Below are 19,926 nucleotides of genomic sequence, written 5' to 3' on the forward strand. Positions count from 1 at the left end.
ACACTTCAAAACATTGAATGGGCACGCAGATCGTTTTCTTAACTAGTTTGATAATACACAAGCTCCAGTGTTTGTGAGGTCGCTTCTACATTGTTGTTATGGTTTTCAATATGCTGTAAACAAGTAACTTACAACATTAGTTTATATACACATTATTTGTTTGCATTTATACATTTTCTCATGATTATGATCCTCGTTATATTTTCACAAAGTATCAGTGCCTTTTCATTAGCGTTCATATTCTGTCATAATACATGCGCCCATCGATCCATTTTCTACACCACTTCTGTTATGTTCCAACCAAATGCGAAACATCGCTTTGCCTCGCTTGCCTTATTTTACTTATTTATTCCTACTTATTTGCCTTATCTTGTTTGATCACGGGAGTAAAAAAATGCACATTGAAAGTGCATTTGCTTCATTGGCGCTGTAAACGCTGAAGAGGAGGGGCTTCTCTTTCGGGAGGCAAAGACAAACATTTCCCAGAGCAATACACGACAATTTGACCTGTATTGTGGCTCTCTATTCATTGTGGAAGTCCAAATGACTCCCCAACGCTTTTGTGCTTAGGTCCAGAACGTCATCCAGAGAGGCACACAACTTAATGAATTTCACTGCCTTCTCCAGAAGGTGCTCATGGATGACTCCAGCTTCCACTGTTATATGAGGCAAACCTGTGCAATTTGATGAACTGTTAGCTCGAATCGGTTCAAGGATGTCACTACAACTAAAAAATTGCAGTCATTCCTGCTCAGATGCGCAGCACCCATCCATATGTCTCCTGTGAGTGATTGGCTCATGTTGTTATTAATTGCTATGTCACATCCATCCATCCATCCATCCATCCATCCATCCATCCATCCATCCATCCATCCATCCATTTTCTGAGCCGCTTATCCTCACAAGAGTCACAGAGGTGCTGGAGCCAATCCCAGCTGACATCGGGGCAGGAGGCAGGGTACACCCCAACTGGTTGCCAACCAATTGCAGGGCACATGAAGACAGACAACAGTCACACTCACAATCACACTTTGGGGAAATTTAAACTATCCAATGAATGCACGTTCGTTTAGCATGTGGAAGGAAACCGGAGTGCCTGGAGACAGCCCATGCAGGCACGGGGAGAACATGCAAACGCCACACATGTGGGGCCGGGATTTCCACCACCGGTCCTCAGAACTGTGAGGCCAACGCTCTACAGCTGCACTGCCATGCCACCATGACTATATGTAATGATCATCATTATGTTTTATGTATATAGATTACTTCAATATCATGAATACAACTGTGGTCAGGTTAGAGGTTTCATGTGCTCCAGATACTCGCGAAAGAAAACTCTTGATAGGTTTTAGGAGCAGTACTTTCTGCTGTGGCGCACAGGATGGGAAGCCCGTTGACCTCCAAGCCCCTGCCAACTGTAGATCGTAGTTGTATTTATTTATTTTTTTGTGTGTGTCCTGTTCAGCTGTTAGATGAAGCAGAATGGAGAATCTGCATCCCCTTTATGCTGGAACAGCTTTACTGTCACAGTAGAGTTTTTGAACTTCCTCTATGACTTATTGGTATTTTAATTGAAGTTTATTGAAGATCAGAGTCAATCAGTCGAACAGAAGAGGATTTCTAGAGGGGTGAGAGAGACAAAGACAAACCGCTAACTGTAAACAAAATGAAAAAATGCAAATCACATTTAAAAAATGAAAGACAGAACCCGGTCCAGGGGTCCACCCAAGACCAACCCTGTGGACAGGACATGGGACCCAGGGTGGTCTGCTGGCCAATTCCGAGACACGCCGACAACTGGCCACACACTCGTGGCTGCAAGGACCAAATGCCACCCCAAATGCCCAGCCAACTCCCCTTCTTCACCATACCAAACCACACACACCCCCGACCTCCAGCAGAACAGGAACAGGGGGGGAGGCCGGGCTGTGTGGTACTACTGCCCAACACACAACCCCCACCCCTCCTCTTACAGGGATGGGTGTATGTGGTGCATTAAAAGGAAAAGAGAATGAGTGCGTGTCTTCTTCTTTTTCTTTTCCTTTCGGCTTGTCCCGTTAGGGGTCGCCACAGCGTGTCATCTTTTTCTATCTAAGCCAATCTCCTGCATCTTCCTCTTTAACACCAACTGCCCTCATGTCTTCCCTCACAACATCCATCAACCTTCTTTTTGGTCTTCCTCCCATTCTTTTGCCTGGAAGCTCCATCCTCAGCACCCTTCTATCAATATACTCACTGTCTCGCTTCTGGACATGTTCAAACCATGGAAGTCTGGTCTCTTGAATGAGATCTTTTCGATTCCGATCCAACCTGCTCACACCAAGCGAGAACCTCAACATCTTCATTTCTGCCACCCCCAGTTCTGCTTCCTGTTGTCTCTTCAGTGCCATTGTCTCTTGTCTCATCCGTACATCATGGCTGGCCTCACCAGCAGAGACTCTTCTGTCACATAGAACACCAGACACCTTCCGGCAACTGTTCCACCCACCTTGGACCTGTTTCTTCACTTCCTTACCACACTCTCCATTGCTCTGTATTGTTGACCCCAAGTATTTGAAGTCGTCTACCCCCACTATCTCTTCTCCCTGTAGCTGCACTCTTCTCCCTCCACCCCTCTCAATCACGCTAATATATTCTGTTTTACTTCGGCTAATCTTCATTCCTCTCCTTACCAGTGCATGCCTCCATCTTTCGGTTTGTTTCCCCACCTGCTCCCTGCTTTCACTGCATATCACAATATCTGCGAACATCATGGTCCAAGGGGATTCCAGTCTAACCTCATCTGTCAGCCTATCCATTACCACAGCAACCAGGAAGGGTTTCCGAGCTAATCCCTGATGCAGTCCCACCTCCACCGTAAATTCTTCTGTCAGTCGTACAGCACACCTCACCACTGTTCTGCTGCCCTCATACACACCAGACTTGCACATGCAGTCCCACAGTTCCTCTCTTGCTACTCAATCATACGCTTTCTCTGTCTACAAAAACACAATGTAGTTCCTCTGACCTTCTCTGTACTTTTCCACGAGCATCCTCAAGGCAAACAATGCATCTGTGGTACTCTTTCTAGGTATGAAGCCATACTGTTGCTCACAGATACTTACTTCTGTCCTGAGTCTAGCCTCCACTACTCTTTCCCATAACTTCATTGTGTGGGATTCACTCCCACAGCACCATACCCAGGAATCCCCTAAACCACCTCAATTGGCTGTAGAAGAAGATAGTGCTAGTTTTCAGTGGCCTGAATGGAGGATGCTGTACAACACAAATGCAAAATATAGATGTTTAATTAATTAAAAAATCTTTCACAAAAGTAGCCGCATGCGAAGGTCTTCCAATGGATTTGAAATATGCGTAGCATGGAGTGTGAAAGTATCTACGACCACTAAGCGATTAAAAGGGAGTAATACATAAGGACAGCAGGACATAACAACAGCTAATTGAGATCTCGTAGATTCTAGACTTTGCCACCAAGCCATTAAAGTGATTGAGATTATTGGATTTTTAACGCAATTATGTCTTTAAAGACCAGCGCCGGGACGTACAACCAGCCAGAGATCAAAAGCCACATATTTTTACTATTACGGCAAAGAGCCACATTGTACACATGAACGAATCAAAGATCCAACATCATCTTAGGTGGTTGCAGAAGTAAAAACTCGGGGATTGGAGGTGCTCGGTGAAGTGATGGAGAAAGACTTCCAGATGGCTTTGAGAATAATTCTGGTTAACCATCCGGCATCTCTGGAGGGGAAATAACTGCACCATCAACACTGTATATAGTGATGATGGGGGCCCTGCTGATCTTGACTTGGGACCTTGTGAGTCGGTGGGGAAAATGCTTCAAAGACCTCCTCAATAGCACTGACATACCTTCCGATGAGGAAGCAGAGTCTGGGTTCTCAGAAGCAGGCTCCCCTATCTCTGGGGTTGAAGTCACTGAGGTAGTTAAAAAACTACTCGGTGGCGGGGTCCTGGGGATGGATGAGATTAAAGGATTTGGATGTTGTGGGACTGTTTTGGTTGACATGCCTCTGCAACTTTGCATGGACAACTGGGACAGTGCTGGGGGGGGGGGGGTGGTCCCCCTTTTTTAAGAACTACCAGGGGGTCACACCCTTCAGCCTCCCTGGTAACGTCTATTCAGGGATGATGGAGAGGAGGATCCATCAAGAAGTTGAATCTCAGATTCAGGAAAAGCAATGAGATTTTTTCATGGACTAGCTCTACACCCTCGGAAAGGTCCTTGAGGGTGCATGGGAGTTTGCCCAACCAGGCTACATGTGTTCGACCACGTCCCTCAGGGAGTCCTGTGGGGGGTCCTTTGGGAGTATAGGTTACCGAACCCCATGATATGGGCTGTTAATCTGATTAGTCACATTGGACTGCTGTATTTTTAAACACTGCTGTATGTGAAACTTAGTTTCATCAAGGCAAGCCTTTTTGGTGTTATGTGTGTGACTTTATCCTTCAGTAAACCCTTCTGTGTATATATTGATGACATAAATAGTGATGAAGGACATGAAGTACCTTTGCCCAAAACATACTACGCCATTTTAGTTGATCTGATCTTAAAATCAAAATAAATGGCCGTGTAAGGTCCGATTAAATTTTAGTCGACCACAGTCGAAACCTTACCTGAGTATGAAAGAGACACTAAATAAATAAATGAAAATTGTGTTTTTAGACAGAAAACAGCCAAAATGAAATAAGTTTTCTTTATCCCCCATAAAAGCATGATTCTATATAAAACGGTGGACCTTTATGGAATTTATTTTTCATGTAATGAGTGGCTTTAGCAAATACACATTAACCTATGAATAACCTTGGTAATTCAGATTAAGAAATAAAACACCTGTATTAGTATATATAAGATTAATGTTTATATTCTTTTGTATTACTGCAGTGTAATTTTACACAACGTGGTACATGAGATACTCAACCAAGGACACATTCTTGCCTTGATTCTTTTAGACAAAAAATTCTCAACACACGTTAAACCTGAAATATTAGCTTGCTACATTTCCCAATCACATAAAGTCTTTCCTCTTCAAAAGTTACCAAACTAGGTTATAGAAAGGTTATATTTTGAAATTTGGCTGGTTGTTAGCTGGTGAACAACAAAAGTGGATTCCCACACACTACAGTTCACGACTGGTACATAAAAGATAACCAATTAAATTTTGATGTTGCATAACATAAAGGTGCTTACAATTTGTTTTCCCCTGCTGCCTTTACAATTCGTTTACATTTGGGCTAGATAGGATGGTGGGTGTGTGCTGCCCCATCAAAATCAACTGTATCACTCGACAACGGCATGATTTTTTTGTCATCTGCAGTGAAAGTAGGGAGCAGATGGGGGAACAATTACAAAGATGGGGACATGCACTGGAAAGGAGATGAATGAAGATTATCCAAAGTAAGACAGAATACATGTGCATACATTTGTGGAGGGGGAATGGTGAGGCTACAGGAAGAGAGTGAGGGTGGAAGACGTCAAATACTTGGGGGCAACAATCCAGAGCAATGTTTAGTGTGGTGAGGAAATGAAGAAACACATCTAGGCAGGGTGCAACAGCTAGCGGAAGGAGTCTCTGCTAGGGTGATTGACAAAGTTTAGAAATTGCGTCATCCGCGTCGCTGACCAATCAGATGCCAGAGATCTGCATAAACCACGCCCCTTCCCTCAGACAACGTTGCATGGTCCAGTAAAGCTTTTGTTAGCGTTTTATCGCGTATTTGGGTTCTTTAACAATAGATATGGTTAAGAGGTGTAGTCATGGACTTTATAATAGTGACGACAGGTATCCTGAAAGGCTAGTTGGTGGAGTTCAATTCGTACCCTTTCCAAAACCGAAGACCCAGTACGAAAAATGTCTTCGATGGATCAAACTTTGTGGAAGACCGCATCATCAACTGAATCCATCTAAAATCAACCGGAACAGAAGACCGAGTACGAAAAATGTCTTTGATGGATCAAACTTTGTGGAAGACCGCATGAGCAACTGAATCCCTCAACCGGAACAGATATGTTTGCACGAAGGTAAGTCCTATATTTCATTTTCAATACATGTCTCATATAAATGAATTAGCAGTTCTTCGCTTGCATAACATAGCTACGTGTGAATGATTGACACACTTGATCTGTGTTGAGCGATATTTTGCGATGATCTGACTGCACAAACGTGTCTCTTTATTGCCGGCTAATGAGCTAAGATAAACCGGACTATGTTTGCACGAAGGTATGCCCTATATTTGATTTTCAATACATGTGTCATATAAATGAATTAGCAGTTCTTCGCTTGCATAACATAGCTAAGTGTGAATGATTGACACACTTGATCTGTGTTGAGCGATATTTTGCGATGATCTGACTGCCCAAACGTGTCTCTGTTCGGCGCTCCCGAGCGAAGCTAAACCGGACTTTATTTGTTTGCACGAAGGTATGCCCTATATTTGATTTTCAATACATGTCTCATATAAATGAATTAGCAGTTCTTCGCTTGCATAACATAGCTATGTGTGAATGATTGACACACTTGATCTGTGTTGAGCGATACTTTGCGATGATCTGACTGCACAAACGTGTCTCTTTGTTGGCGGTGAGCTAAGCTAAACCGGACTAGCAGTCCTAAAAGCCTTCGACGTGCACCGAGACACCAAGACTGAAGGAAGGATGTTTGAGGACACTAAAGTAGTGATTGTCGTACTCGGTCGGGACTTGTGTAGGTTCGGCACTAATTCAAGAGTAATTATTGAGGGGAGCGCGTGACGTTACACAAAGAAAACGAGAGAAACAACTCGTAAATCAAGCCTCGCCTTCTTTTCCTTCATACAGCAGTTCACAAACGGCTATACAGATACACATACAGATTCTGCACACAAGTGTGATATGTCACACGAAAATAGGAAACTGTCAATGACGAATTCGTCTTTGGGTTATAATATATTATATTATGTATTATGTCTCGGTCTTCCTCTGACTCCGGAAAGATCTCGCGCTTATATCAATGGTTTCTCCGTCGATATGCATGTAAATACCATTGAAATACCCCTCGCTGAAATACTTGAAGCCCTGCTGTCTGATTTTCAACAATATTTCACTGTTAGCTAAGAATGCGAGTGAGAAATCAGCTGGTAAATCGGACAGTTTCGCTCTATTCTTTTCTTGCTGCGCCGCCATTTTTGCTAATTGTTTGTCTGACGTTAGCGCACGTGGCGTGATGTCACTTCAGGAAGCGTGGTTAAGTGCCCTGTACGGAGGGGTCAATTGGGAACAGGTGGCTGCCACGATTAGGTAAAAAAAGAGCTTCCCTGAATTGTTCATTCACAAGCAAATATTGTACACGGTTCACCTCTTTGTGAACAAATGCATCAGAAAATAGTCAAACAGTTTAAGGACAATGTTCCTCATCTTACAATTGCAAAGAATTTAGGGGTTTCATCATCTACAGTCCATAATATAATCAAACGTGTCAGAGAATCTGGAGCAATTACTACATGTAAGCTAGGCCGAAAACCAACATTGTATGCCCTTGACCTTCAATCCTTCGGGTGACACTGCATCAAAAACAGACATCAATGTGGGTAGGATATCACCACATGGGCTCAGGAACATTTCAGAAAACCATTGTCACTAAATACAGTTTGGTGCTACATCCATAAGTGCAACTTAAAACACTACTATGTAAAGCAGAAGCCATTTATCAACAAAACTCAGAAACGCCACCGGCTTCTCTGAACCTGAGCTAATCTAAGATGGACTTATGCAAAGTGGAAAACTGTTCTGTGGTCTGACGAGTTCATAGTTCAATTTTGTTTTTCATTATGGATGTCATGTCCTCCCGGCCAAAGAGGAAAAGAACTATCTGGACTGTTGTGGATGCAAAATTCTAAAGCCAGCATCTGTGATGGAATGGGGTTGTGTTAGTGCTAACTTACTCATCTGTGAAGGCACCACTAATGCTGAAACACATATACAGACTTTTGAGAAACATCTGCTCCCATCCAAGCAACATCTTTTTCATAGACACCCAAGTTTTTTTCAGGAAGACATCAGGAAATCACATTTTGCACGTGTTACAACGGTGTGGCTTCATAATAAAAGAGTCCTGGTACTAGACTGGCCTGTCTGCAGTCCGGACCTGTCTCCCATTGAAAATATGTGGCACATTATGAAATGTAAAATATGACAATGGAGACCCCGGACTGCTGAACTGCTGAAGCTGTACACCGAGCAAGAGTGGGAAAGAATTCCACCTACAAACCTTCAACAATTATTGTCTTCAGTTCACAAACATTTATTGAGTGTTGCTTCAAAAAGGTGATGTAACACAGTCGTAAACATGAATCTTGCCAAGCTTTTTTGGAACATGGAGCTGTAACATTCTATTCTAGGTTGAACATGATTTGCAAATCATTGTATTCTGTTTTTATTTGTTTCACACAGCATCCCAACGTCAGTGGAATTGGGGGTTTATATACCTGAGGTTGTTGGCTACACAAAATAAACCTTTACGGACCAAGACTAAAACTAAAACTTATAGAACATTTTCTTTGGTCTAAATCTTGAATTATGCTGTACAGATTTATCGACCATTGAGCTCTGCATGGGGAGCAGAGTCCTGTAAGAAAGGTGCCATTTCTTACCGATTCCCACAGTGTTTGAATTGGTTAATTAGCATATTTTGGGATTGGTGATGCAATTCTACATTTTTTTTTGGCATTATTTTTCATTTTACCGGTCCATTTATACTCTTCTGATTTGTTGCTGGTGGCACGGTGACTCAGCTGGAAATTGTTGGCCTCACAGTTTTGAGGTCCAGGATTCGATCTCGGCCGCGTCTGTGGGGAGTTTGCATCTTCTCCCCGTGCCTGCGTGGGTTTCCTCCAAGCACTTTGATTTTCTCCCACAACCCAAAAACATGCGACACTAATTAGACACTCTAAATTGCCCCTAGGTGGGATTGTGAGTGCGGCTCTTTGTCTCAATGTGCCCTGTGATTTGCTGGCAACAAGTTCAGGGTGTACCCCACCTTCTGCCCGTTGACAGCTGGGATAGGCTCCAGCACCCCTGCGACCCTTGTGAGGATAAGCAGCTAAGAAAATGGTTTGATGATTTGTTGCTTTACCAATGGGATTTTGTTGGCAAAATATTGACAGCAAGAGAAAACATTAGCACTTGAGAGACAGCTGCCCACTGGGAAGTTGCAAAGAGTGCCAGTATGCTGCAATCGATACATGGAATGGACCACAACGGCAGTTTTATTGGTTAGAAAAGAAATGGTGCAGCTCACGGTGCATGGAAAACCTGGAGTCATTTTGTATATTACACTGCTGCACCTGGTTATTCATACTCTCCTGACCATAATGGTACTCCCAGAAGCTTGTGTGTGTCTCTTCCTCAGGCTCCAAAACTGATATGCTTTAAAAGTTTCAGGGACAAAGGGGCAGGTCACTTCCCTATTCATTGTATATTTGGCCAGCTTTATTTGAATGATGATTCAAATAGTCAGTGAGGTCACTGGCCTCAAGGCTGCTAATAGAGGCCATGCAGAATGTACAAATACATTGAGCTATGTGCATTTTTATGTGTGTGTCTCTACATGGTTACTGGAGAAAGGGGCATTTATTTGAGGCTGCTTTGTGCAGCATATCATATGTAATCTATCAATGTGGGGGAGAAGAATGTCTCTGTGTTCACTATCGTGAACTGCCAGTAGCCTGGAATACTTTTACACAGACAACATACATTGCTATTGTATTGTGTGGATGTGGAGGGTACTGTCGTATCAGCACTTACAAGAACGATTTGACGTCCAGCCCTCTGTTGCGAATCTGTTCCATCATGTGGTCCCAGCTGCCTGGATTTGACCTGGAGCGGCCCGCCCCTGTCCCTCTGTACCGGGAGGCTCCAGCCGTACTACCCCGGACCCCTCGTGGGCCCCCACGGTGGCCCCCAGCACCTGGGCCGGTATGCAGTTGTCCCAGGCTCTGTGAGGTAACAGGGGGGTCATTAGGACCTGGAGGGGGCTGGTGGGTGAGGGGCTGCTGGAGGCTCTGCTGTCGGACCAGGGGCCGGGGGCGCGCCACGGCCGAGGATGGGATGTGCTCCAGTGTGGAGGTAGTTGAGAGGGAAGCGTCCCCAAAACTGAGCAGAAACACAAGAGATGCGATTAATAAACCAAGGCCGCAAGAATTTACCAAAGAAACATTTTGAAAACAGAGAGATTAAAAACAAATGAACAATGCAAAGAGGTGAGGAAATACAAGAGATTTGACCAATAGAAGTAGTGTGTCATGGTTGATTTCTGCTCCAATCTATGTGGAATTATAACACTGGTGATAGAGTGACACTGGATTTTTTTGGGGGGGACTTTATTAATTTAGTATTTAAATTTTTCATAAACCTCATTTGCTTTCTTTGTTTATGAATACATTTTTGGGGGAGTTTACACCTGCTCACTTCCTTGCTTCTTCTCCTGCTTCCCTGCATTTTAGTCCTGGTATTTGGCCACCATGCAAACCTGCATCCATAACATAACCTATGGTGGATGGTTTTGGAATATGGAGGAAGCCAGGAGCACAAATCGAAAACCCAGACAGGCACAGGGACAACATGCTAATTCTACACAGGTAGGCCAGATCTGAACCCAAACCTCAGACCTGTGAGACTGATGTGATAACCAGTAGTTCACCCTGCACATAACTAAACAACATGAATACTGCGCTGATTTCATGTTACTCTCTTTTGTTTAGCATTTTTTAAATTTGATCTGGGTCTTTTATTAGATTTTATCTGCTAATTGGAATATGTGGGTGTACCTAATTAAATATGCAGTTTGTATAGTGGTGCCAAAATAAACTTCAATTTAAAAGAAGTGTTCATTACACATCTGCAGCTTCCTTCACTTCTTGCCTCTCTTGAATCCCACTTTTTTCTTACTCCATCTTCAGCCGCCATTTCTTTTAGACGTACAACCAATTACCAGTTAAATACGCTTACAATCATGTCATAATGCTTCAGCTTCTATCCACCCTTCACTCATTGTTGTCTGCTGTTTGTATGCATGCAGTCGTAAAGAGCTGTAACCAGCTCTGTCACCAGTGAATACTCTGCAGGATTTACTGCTTGAACTTGTGTTTAGCAACGCTTTGTAGAATTTACTCATGTTGAACCCCATTGGAAAGCCAGGAGATGAACACCCAGAGGAGAAAAGTATCGCTGAATCAACTTGGAGAAGAACAAATACCTGCATTTACGCAAAGACTTCTATACAAACAGAATAATACTGTATTGAAGTTACATTTGAAATTAGGGTGATAAAATGAAACTCAAGATAAACCATTGCTTGTAAAGATGTAAGCTTGTTTTTGGGATTTATGTAAATATGGTTTGTTGATAAGATCCTCAAATAAAGAATTATAATAGCCTAATAATCAGAGATCTTTATTGGAATTATTGAAGGAATTCAGCAAGTAAAGTTACTGAATATTCTGTTTTATTGGACATCTGATTTATAGCTTCTTAATAGCAACAGTTTGGAATAGAACAGAAACGAAACCAAGACTGGTGGCACAGCTTGAGAAACTAAACACGCAAATAACATTTGAAATAATGACATGGAAAAATACATGGGAAAGGATCATCAAAAATAAAAGAAAATTTTTCATTGACAAATACTTATTACTTATTGCAAATACATTTCATTCTTTTATATTTTTATGAGGTAAAATGATCTTATTTCTAGGCGGCACGGTGGATCAGCTGGTAAAGCATTGGCCTCGCAGTTCTGAGGTCCCGGGTTCAATACCGGACCTGCCTGTGTGGAATTTTCATGTTCTCCCCGTGCCTGCATGGGTTTCCTCTGGGCACTCCGGTTTCCTCCCACATTCCAAAAGCATGCGACATTAATTGGACACTCTAAATTGCCCCTACGTGTGGTTGTGAGTGCAGCTGTTTGTCTCAATGTGCCCTGCGATTGGCTGGCAACCAGTTCAGAGTGTACCCCGCATCCTGCCCGTTGACAGCTGGGATAGGCTCCAGCACACCCCGTGACCCTTGTGAGGATAAGCGGCTCTGAAAATGGATGGATGGATGATCTTATTTCTCTCGGTTTTTTTTATATGGAAAGTGATTGGGAAGCAATATTTCCTTTCTCTCATCTCTCTCTCTTTCTCCATATATTTCCATCCATCTGTCCATTTTCAGAAAAATTACCCACACACACATTACCCTTGATTTCTGATTCCAAGATTAGTTCATAAATTGATGATGTTAATATGATGAGATCCATCCATTTTCTTTGCTTATCTTCTGCTTATCCTCACAAGGGTCACGGTAGTGCTGGAGCCTATCCAAGTTGTCAATGGGCAGTAGGCGGGGCCAATGGCAGGACACATCGAGACAAACAGCCGCACTCAAAATCACACCTGGGGTCAGTTTAATTATTCAATTAATACTGCATGTCTTTGGGATGTGGGAAGAAACTGGAGCACCCAGAGACAACTCATGCAGGCATGGGGAGAACATGCAAACTCCACAAAGGCGGGGCTGGGATTTGAACCACGGTCTTCAGAACTGTGAGGCCAGCGCTCTAACAAGTTGTTCGCCCTTGCTGTCTATCTATCTATCTATCTATCTATCTATCTATCTATCTATCTATCTATCTATCTATCTATCTATCTATCTATCTATCTATCTATCTATCTATCTATCTATCTATCTATCTATCTATCTATCTATCTATCTATCTATCTATCTATCTATCTATCTATCTATCTATCTATCTATCTATCTATCTATCTTGCAATTGGCTGGCAACCATTGCAGGGTGTACCCTGCCTCCTGCCCGATGATAGCTGGAAAAGGGACCCTTGTGAGGATAAGCGGCTCATAAAATGGAGCAGTTTCTCTCTCTCTCTCTCTCTCTCTCTGTATATATATATATATAGTTTTTAAGCTGTTATTAACTACTTAGAAACATAACAGAAATTGCAGCTACCCGTACTTTTAGTACCATCTCTAAAAGCAAGGAAGGAGTCCCCAAATGAAGACAGTTTCCAGTGTGCACAGTCTCATTTATTCAGCATTTGATTCATTTTTGGTGCAAACAAACTTATTGTATGCACTTGATCTTATAGCACTGCTGCAGATGAAGTATGAAGGAAATCACCTTTTTCTGCTCTTTCCTGTTACTTGCATTGAGTGTTATCTTCACATTTAGTCTTGCTTGAATGTCAATTTGAGTGACTTCAAACCTTGAATGGTTTTGTAATTAAGGGAAACTGAAGAGGGTGAAAACCAGCTAGAGTGGAAAAATATAACACAGAACACATACAGAAGCAAATCGAGGAGACGGGAAAGCTATTAAAAAAAACGTCGAAGGGAAATACATAGAAAGACAAGAAAATGATGAATAATAACATTTTTTCCACTTGTCTGACTTCCTCCTTATATAATGGCTTGTATGAAAGATCCAAGTGAGCGCATATATTGTACGTAGATGTGCTATAGTTAAAAGTGTTACAGGTTAGGAAATGAGAACAAAGAAAGTCCCGGCTCGTGTATAACCTGACGGTCATAAAAACCTCCATTTCCCAGTTCTTTTTTTCTTGTCGAGGTAAAACTTAAATGTTTAGGCTGGACAGAATGTTTAACAATTTATTTGAAAATAAAAAGTCAATAAGGTTGGAAAAGGTTAAGCACTAGGCTCTCCTGCATGTGGCTCAGACGAGCATTTGTGGTGAAGAAAGCGCAAAAGTTGTTGTCAGCTTGTTTTGTGGCCATAACTGCTACACATAATGACGTCTTGCCGTGTTTGACCAATTCTAGCTTTACTGAAGTGTTTGGGGTATGTTTAGAACCTTGACACCATCTGGTTGACATAGGGTACTCTTTCTCCACTCAAAAAAGACAATTACTGAAGCATCAGTGCCATGCAGTGCAAGACAACTGGCTTCCCCTAACATTTTTTTTTTTTACAAATTTAATCCGCAATTTCATCAGTTGTATATATCCATTGTCCCCACTATAGGTGGTTGAAAACTTTTTGATGAAATACAATCCATGGGCAATTGTTATCGGTTTTCACATTTGTCTATTTTTTTTTTATTAAGGTTTGTGGAAAATGCTGATTAGAATGTTTTTTTTTTTCCACAAAAAAAATCTTGTGATAAAATACAATTTGATGACCAATACAGGATGGCAATAGATCAGGATACTTGGGGCTAAACATTTTAAAACACAAGACAACAAAGAAAATGAAGTAACTTCAGCCAACTGATTATCACTGAGATATACTCCATCATGTAAACATGTTAATGTATTCTGAGAAGTGAGCTGAATACAGAAACGAACACACCAAAGACATACCAAACCAACACATACTGTAAATCAGTAATGTCCGATCAATAAAAGTTTACATTTTGGCCAAAGGTATCCGTGTATCCTTTTCCACAGCCACCCACCTTTATTTGGCATGCCCTGTCACCCTCACCATGCTGGACTTACTTGCTAAAGCGCAGGCCTCCTGCGTGCATGTGGCTCTGGACCGTCTGCCAACGCCCAGCCCTGCTGCCCCCCGTCAGCATGCTTCGAATGCTGTCACTGCGACTGGGCCCTGGCCCAGCCCCAGAGCAAGCACCAACCCCGCCGTCGCTGACCCCCGGCGAGGGTCCAGCTCCGCCCTGCCCACTCTTATCCACAGCTCCACTGAGATGGACAAACACGAGGGAAGGATCGAGAGTGGAAGACGAAAGACGAATGAACGGCATAAGGACAAAGTTGGAGAGCAATAAGTATTGCGTCTGAGGTTTTTCAAGGCAAAATCCAGTAAACACCTGCCTCCTGACAAGCCACACTACACTTTAGAGTACTGTGAATCAGACACAATGCAGTGTCAAATTCTCAAGAGCGCAGATGCACTTGAAGACAGCAAATGAGACCTCTCGAGTACACCCACAACTCATGATGAAAACAAACATGCTTGTATGGAAAGATACAATTATTTCCAGAATAAAAATCCCACCAAGAAAAGTGCACTCCCACCAAAGTTGACCCACAAATTTAAGGAGACAGAACCTTCCACAGAGTGAACATGTGAGGACATACCACAAGCCTGAACCAAGACATCGTTAGTGACAACATTTAAACAACAAGCGCAGACTGAGTGTAAAACAAACAAACTGCATGTATTCCCGACTGTGTAACTTTTAATGCCCAAACTGCATCATTCTGCATCAACAGCCTCAAATTGTCTTGGTCTGTGGTTGAGATTGTTTAGTTTCATTTCATGTTTTCCTGTGCCCTGTTTTTCATGTATTGTGCACTCATTTAGTTCTTGTGTCCACCTGTTCTTGTCAACCCTCTGCATTTTATCAACGAATGGGCTCCTTATAATTGCTCGAGCCTTGTCCATATGCTCCTCATTGGCTTGCCAATTTGTTTGTACAGTATTTAGTTTGCTGGTTTCTTTCAGTGCTTTTCGGTTCATTGCCATATGCCATTTTTGCTTTGGGTTTACTCTATTGTTTTTTTTTTTTTTGCTACTTTGACTGCAGCTTTTTAACTTGGTTAAGTTAGTTTTCAGATTTTTTTGTGTACCTTATTTTTGTAAATAATATATATATATATATTTTTAATTCTGGTATTCCCATCTTCCCTGCATTTGGGTCCATGCCACTTTGCCTCGGCTGTCACATCTCAAAAATCAAAATCAGACTCAGGTAAACTGCTAACATTAAAATAAACCATGTTCTCATGAGAATTGTGCAGGAATTGCCATGTAAAAAAAACAAGATAATTAAATCCACAGTATATCTGACATGTTTGAAGGTTGGGGTGCTACAGGCCTTTTAAATCATTTGCAATCTTTTTCTTTTCACAATTAACATGTTCATTAAATAGAGCTGCTGCAACATCCAATGTTTTAATAGTTTGTTTTATCATTTTGCAAAGGCAAAATTCAGCTACTCTTAGAAATCAGAAATTAATCCAGCATGAGCATACTAATCAACCACTAAAACTATTCTGTTCAAGAATGTAAGAACTGTAAGTAGCTATAGTAATTAGTAGTGTGTTAACCATAAACTGCATTTAATTTAAGGGACCTGTGACACAAATCTCACATTAGTGGGCTGTCATTTAGTATTGTGCATGAGAAATACATGCAGGAATTGTCTCACAATGCCATTAATAGAGTTCCAGGATCACTGGTTAACAAAGCTAAGACATTATTTTATTGTACTTGAATTGAGGGGAGATCTGTGATATGCATCTTCGATCCAACTAATAACACTACAGACCTTTGACATTCAATTTAAGATTTTATGTAAAAGTGGTTTGAATTATATTGATCTATTAAGAATGCAGAAATGTTACGTAGCCACACTTCCACTGTCAAGGTTTTAAGATTGTAGATTATTTGTCTCATTTCTTATCGGAATTTCCCCCCACTCTAGAGTGTTCAATGTGTACTATAGCAAGAGTGTTTTTAACACAGTAAAGAAATGGCTCAGGGGAAGTGTAAGTTTCCTTAAAGCACTAACAGTTCCGGGAGTTGACGATGCGAGTTTTGGCAAGAAATGACCAAATATAGAAGGAAAGAAAGATTAAGAGAAGGGTAAGCTCAGACGTAATGCTACACATTAACAAAACAACAACTGTGGTGGTGAAAATCAATGTTGAGACCACTCCATTGGATGAAACAATGCTCTGAAATGTTCATTTTGAAGTAAATAAGAGTCAACTCCACACAGGAACCCACTAATGTATACAGTACATGATACAATGAATGAATCCAAATTTAATCAGCTGGTGGAGTTGCTAAAAACATTGCGATTTGATCTGTGCCTCCGTGGTACCACTTAATGGGCTTCTGGTGAGAGGTAATGCGTTTTCAATATGGCCAGGAATGTGGAGATAAAACCTTACCACCTATAAGGATAAGTAGATTTCTAGACTTGATGAATGTTTTCCAAAAAATTGAATTTTATCATCAATATGACGACAACGTAGACCCTCGCTTCTCTTGACCGTTAGCAGAAAAAAAGCAGAATCTTCAAACATCATTTGCATACGAGTAGCAATTTCTCACAACATGATGGCGGTCCTGAAATTCAAAGGAATATAGAGGGGAGTTAACGGACATCTCTATCAGGAGCTGCATGACCAGCGGTGCATAGTAAACACCACCACATTGTGGACATGCCTGTATGGAAAGGATTGAGCATTTAGGGGAGACTTGTAGTAAAATTCACTCTGCCCACCAGAACAGATACAACTAGAGGTATTCTGTCATTTTTTTTAAATTTTCAAATCAGATCTTTTCACATGTTTTATAAATGAGCAGCACATAGAATGGGTTGTGTTTGGCAATCAGCTCTAATAGTCTATTACAGTGACAAATGTGTTTTCATGCACACTTTCCTTGCAGCACCACCCTGATAGGGACATGTGGTGCCTCAAATGCAAAAAGTGAAACTCACTTGGGTGTGAGGCGAGGGTCTCCATAGGGGGCGTAGGGAGACATGTTTAATAGAAACTCCTTCGGTGGGTAAGAGCTCCACCGCTGTTGCACATTGCTGCTGTCGTTGTTATTCCAAAAGTCTCTGTCTAGATCACTGCGGTCACAGAGAGAGTTGCAAAGACAGTTACACATCATGAACATACAACGTCACGTCACAAGAGGACATTGTAACAAAAGGAAAAGAAAAAAGTCACAACCAGCCAAGTCTCATTTTGAACTCTGGACCAGTTTTTTTTTTTTTTTTTTTGTAAACTGACGGTTGAGTATGCACAACTATTCAACAATTCTCCTTTGCATTGGAACAAATACAGGCTTGTTGTAACATTTAACACTCTGAAAGATTAGCCGTCTACTACAAAGTGTTGTTAAATGTGATACCACAGCAGCATAAATCATTTCCATGTGTCCCCCATCTCCAAATTTCCCATCACCTACTTGATGGCTTTATTCTCCCCTCGACCTCTCACAGACTCTGGAGAGCTGGCAACTTCCACCCCGGGCTTATTTCTCTTCCCCTGTGCAAAGACAAGGTAGAGAGTGATGGGGAATACATTGAATCAAATACTACATGGACACTTACTATACTGTCAAAAGTAACACTTGACTGCAGTGCATAATTTTATTTGGTTAAAAAAAAATCTCCTCAGGTCATCCAAACAGAATAAAAAAATATTAAACATTTTCCTCACAGGTTTAATACTGTATGTTGTAATTATTATTTATCAGTAAAATATTACCCCACTATTAAGATTTCTATTGATTATCAACAATGATAACTTAAGGAAACATTGAATAATTAGAAGAAAGTGAGATTTGTCGAGGTCAGTGGGCCCATGTGCAAGAAGCATGAGCACGAGTCCAAGGAGGGGAAATTCCAAATATACTGCAAACAAAACCAACAATAATGCCCCAAAGCAGCGGAAAGTAAAACATACTGACACTAGAAAAGTGTGGTGAAGAAATCGAGTGCAAAACCTGGAACAAACATTGGAAAGGATTTTAATATTTAATACAAGATCTACTGTAACAGGTCAATTCAAAGCTAGCACACAGAGCACTTCACGTCACAGTCGAGGGAGAGGCTTTGAACATAGAGAAGTTGTCAATGATTCAGATACTACTCAGATTTCACTGTTATTCTGATTCACAATTCACAGAGAGCAGACATGGGGATATTTCCACCTTGTCGACCTTGGAGCAGAATTCCCAACAGTCACGGGGACCGGAACAGGCAAATATGATAGACAGCTGTGATTAAGAACTTTTTCTGGAATGCTCTGTGGAAGAGATAGGAACTGAAGAAGAGGAATTTTCTTATTCTTCCCATGTTTGGAAAACATCCCATGCAGGTGTATATCCATTAATTTTCTTCACCGCTTATCCTCACGAGGGTTGCGGGGAGTGCTGGAGCCTATCCCAGCTGTCAATGGGCAGGAGGCGGGGTACACTGTGCGCTACTTGCCAGCCAGTCGCAGGGCACATTGAGACAAATAGCCATGCTCACAATCACACCTAGGGGCAATTTAGAATGTCCAATTAATGTTGCATGTTTTTGGAATGTGGGAGGAAAACGGGGTGCCTGGAGGAAACCCATGCAGGCACGGGGAGAACATGCAAACTCCACACAGGCGGGTCCGGGATTGAACCTGGCACCTCAGAACTGTGAGGGCAACGCTTTACCAGCTGATCCACCGTGCTGCCATGCATGTGTAATCAAACCATATATGTTCGAGCATGAATTGCCAAATGCAACTCAAGGACAGGATTCTGCGAGACCTGACGAAGTTGATGTGGAACTTAGCACCCAAAACACAGACTTGTAGAGCCTCAAGAAATCTACGAACACCTTGTTGACCAAATAATCTAATCCAAACTCGTTTAAAAGTCTGATGCTGCATGCACACAACAGTGAGTCGTTTGTTGTTGTTGTTGTACTAGCGACTGAATCGGCGTAAAACAAAAATCGAAACCTTCGGTATCGTTCTGCATTTAAAGATTTAGCCCGTTGTCATGGTCCTGCTGGTCCCAGCCCTGGTGGTGCAGGTCCTCTACACACCTGCATTGATTAGGAGGCGCACACCTGCGCCTCATCTGGTATATGAACCCTAATATATATAGGACCCAGCAGAATGTCTGGCTTTGCCAGATCGTTGCCATCTATGCCTCATTCCAGCACTTCCTTGTTCCTGATCCCAATCTCGGTCTATCGACCTCTGCCTGTCCTCCGACCAACCCCGTAAGTTTAACGTCCTTGATACTGCTGCTCTCTCTGACTGACCTCCTGGCTTACGACCTTGGAACGAATAAAGACCTTCCTTTAACTGCCTCCCTGTTTTTCGTGTCGTGCATTTGGGTCCACACTAGAGTTCTGGTCATGACAGAACGATCTGGCCACCAC

At 42.0% G+C, this 19,926-nt stretch overlaps 1 protein-coding gene across 1 annotated transcript in view; it reads right to left on the minus strand.

Annotated features, from left to right (window-relative positions):
- The window catches only part of syt7b (synaptotagmin VIIb), a 177,419-nt gene that overhangs the window by 54,297 nt on the left and 103,196 nt on the right, over positions 1-19,926 (minus strand). The window contains exons 3-4 of the mRNA XM_061815453.1: positions 17,964-18,043; positions 17,488-17,622 (exon numbers count right to left, since the gene is read on the minus strand). Of these exons, the coding sequence (XP_061671437.1) occupies positions 17,488-17,622; positions 17,964-18,043 (215 nt within the window). The remainder of the gene's footprint in view (positions 1-17,487; positions 17,623-17,963; positions 18,044-19,926) is intronic.

This window comes from Syngnathoides biaculeatus, chromosome 3 (genome assembly GCF_019802595.1).
Source record: "Syngnathoides biaculeatus isolate LvHL_M chromosome 3, ASM1980259v1, whole genome shotgun sequence".
NCBI lineage: Eukaryota > Metazoa > Chordata > Actinopteri > Syngnathiformes > Syngnathidae > Syngnathoides > Syngnathoides biaculeatus.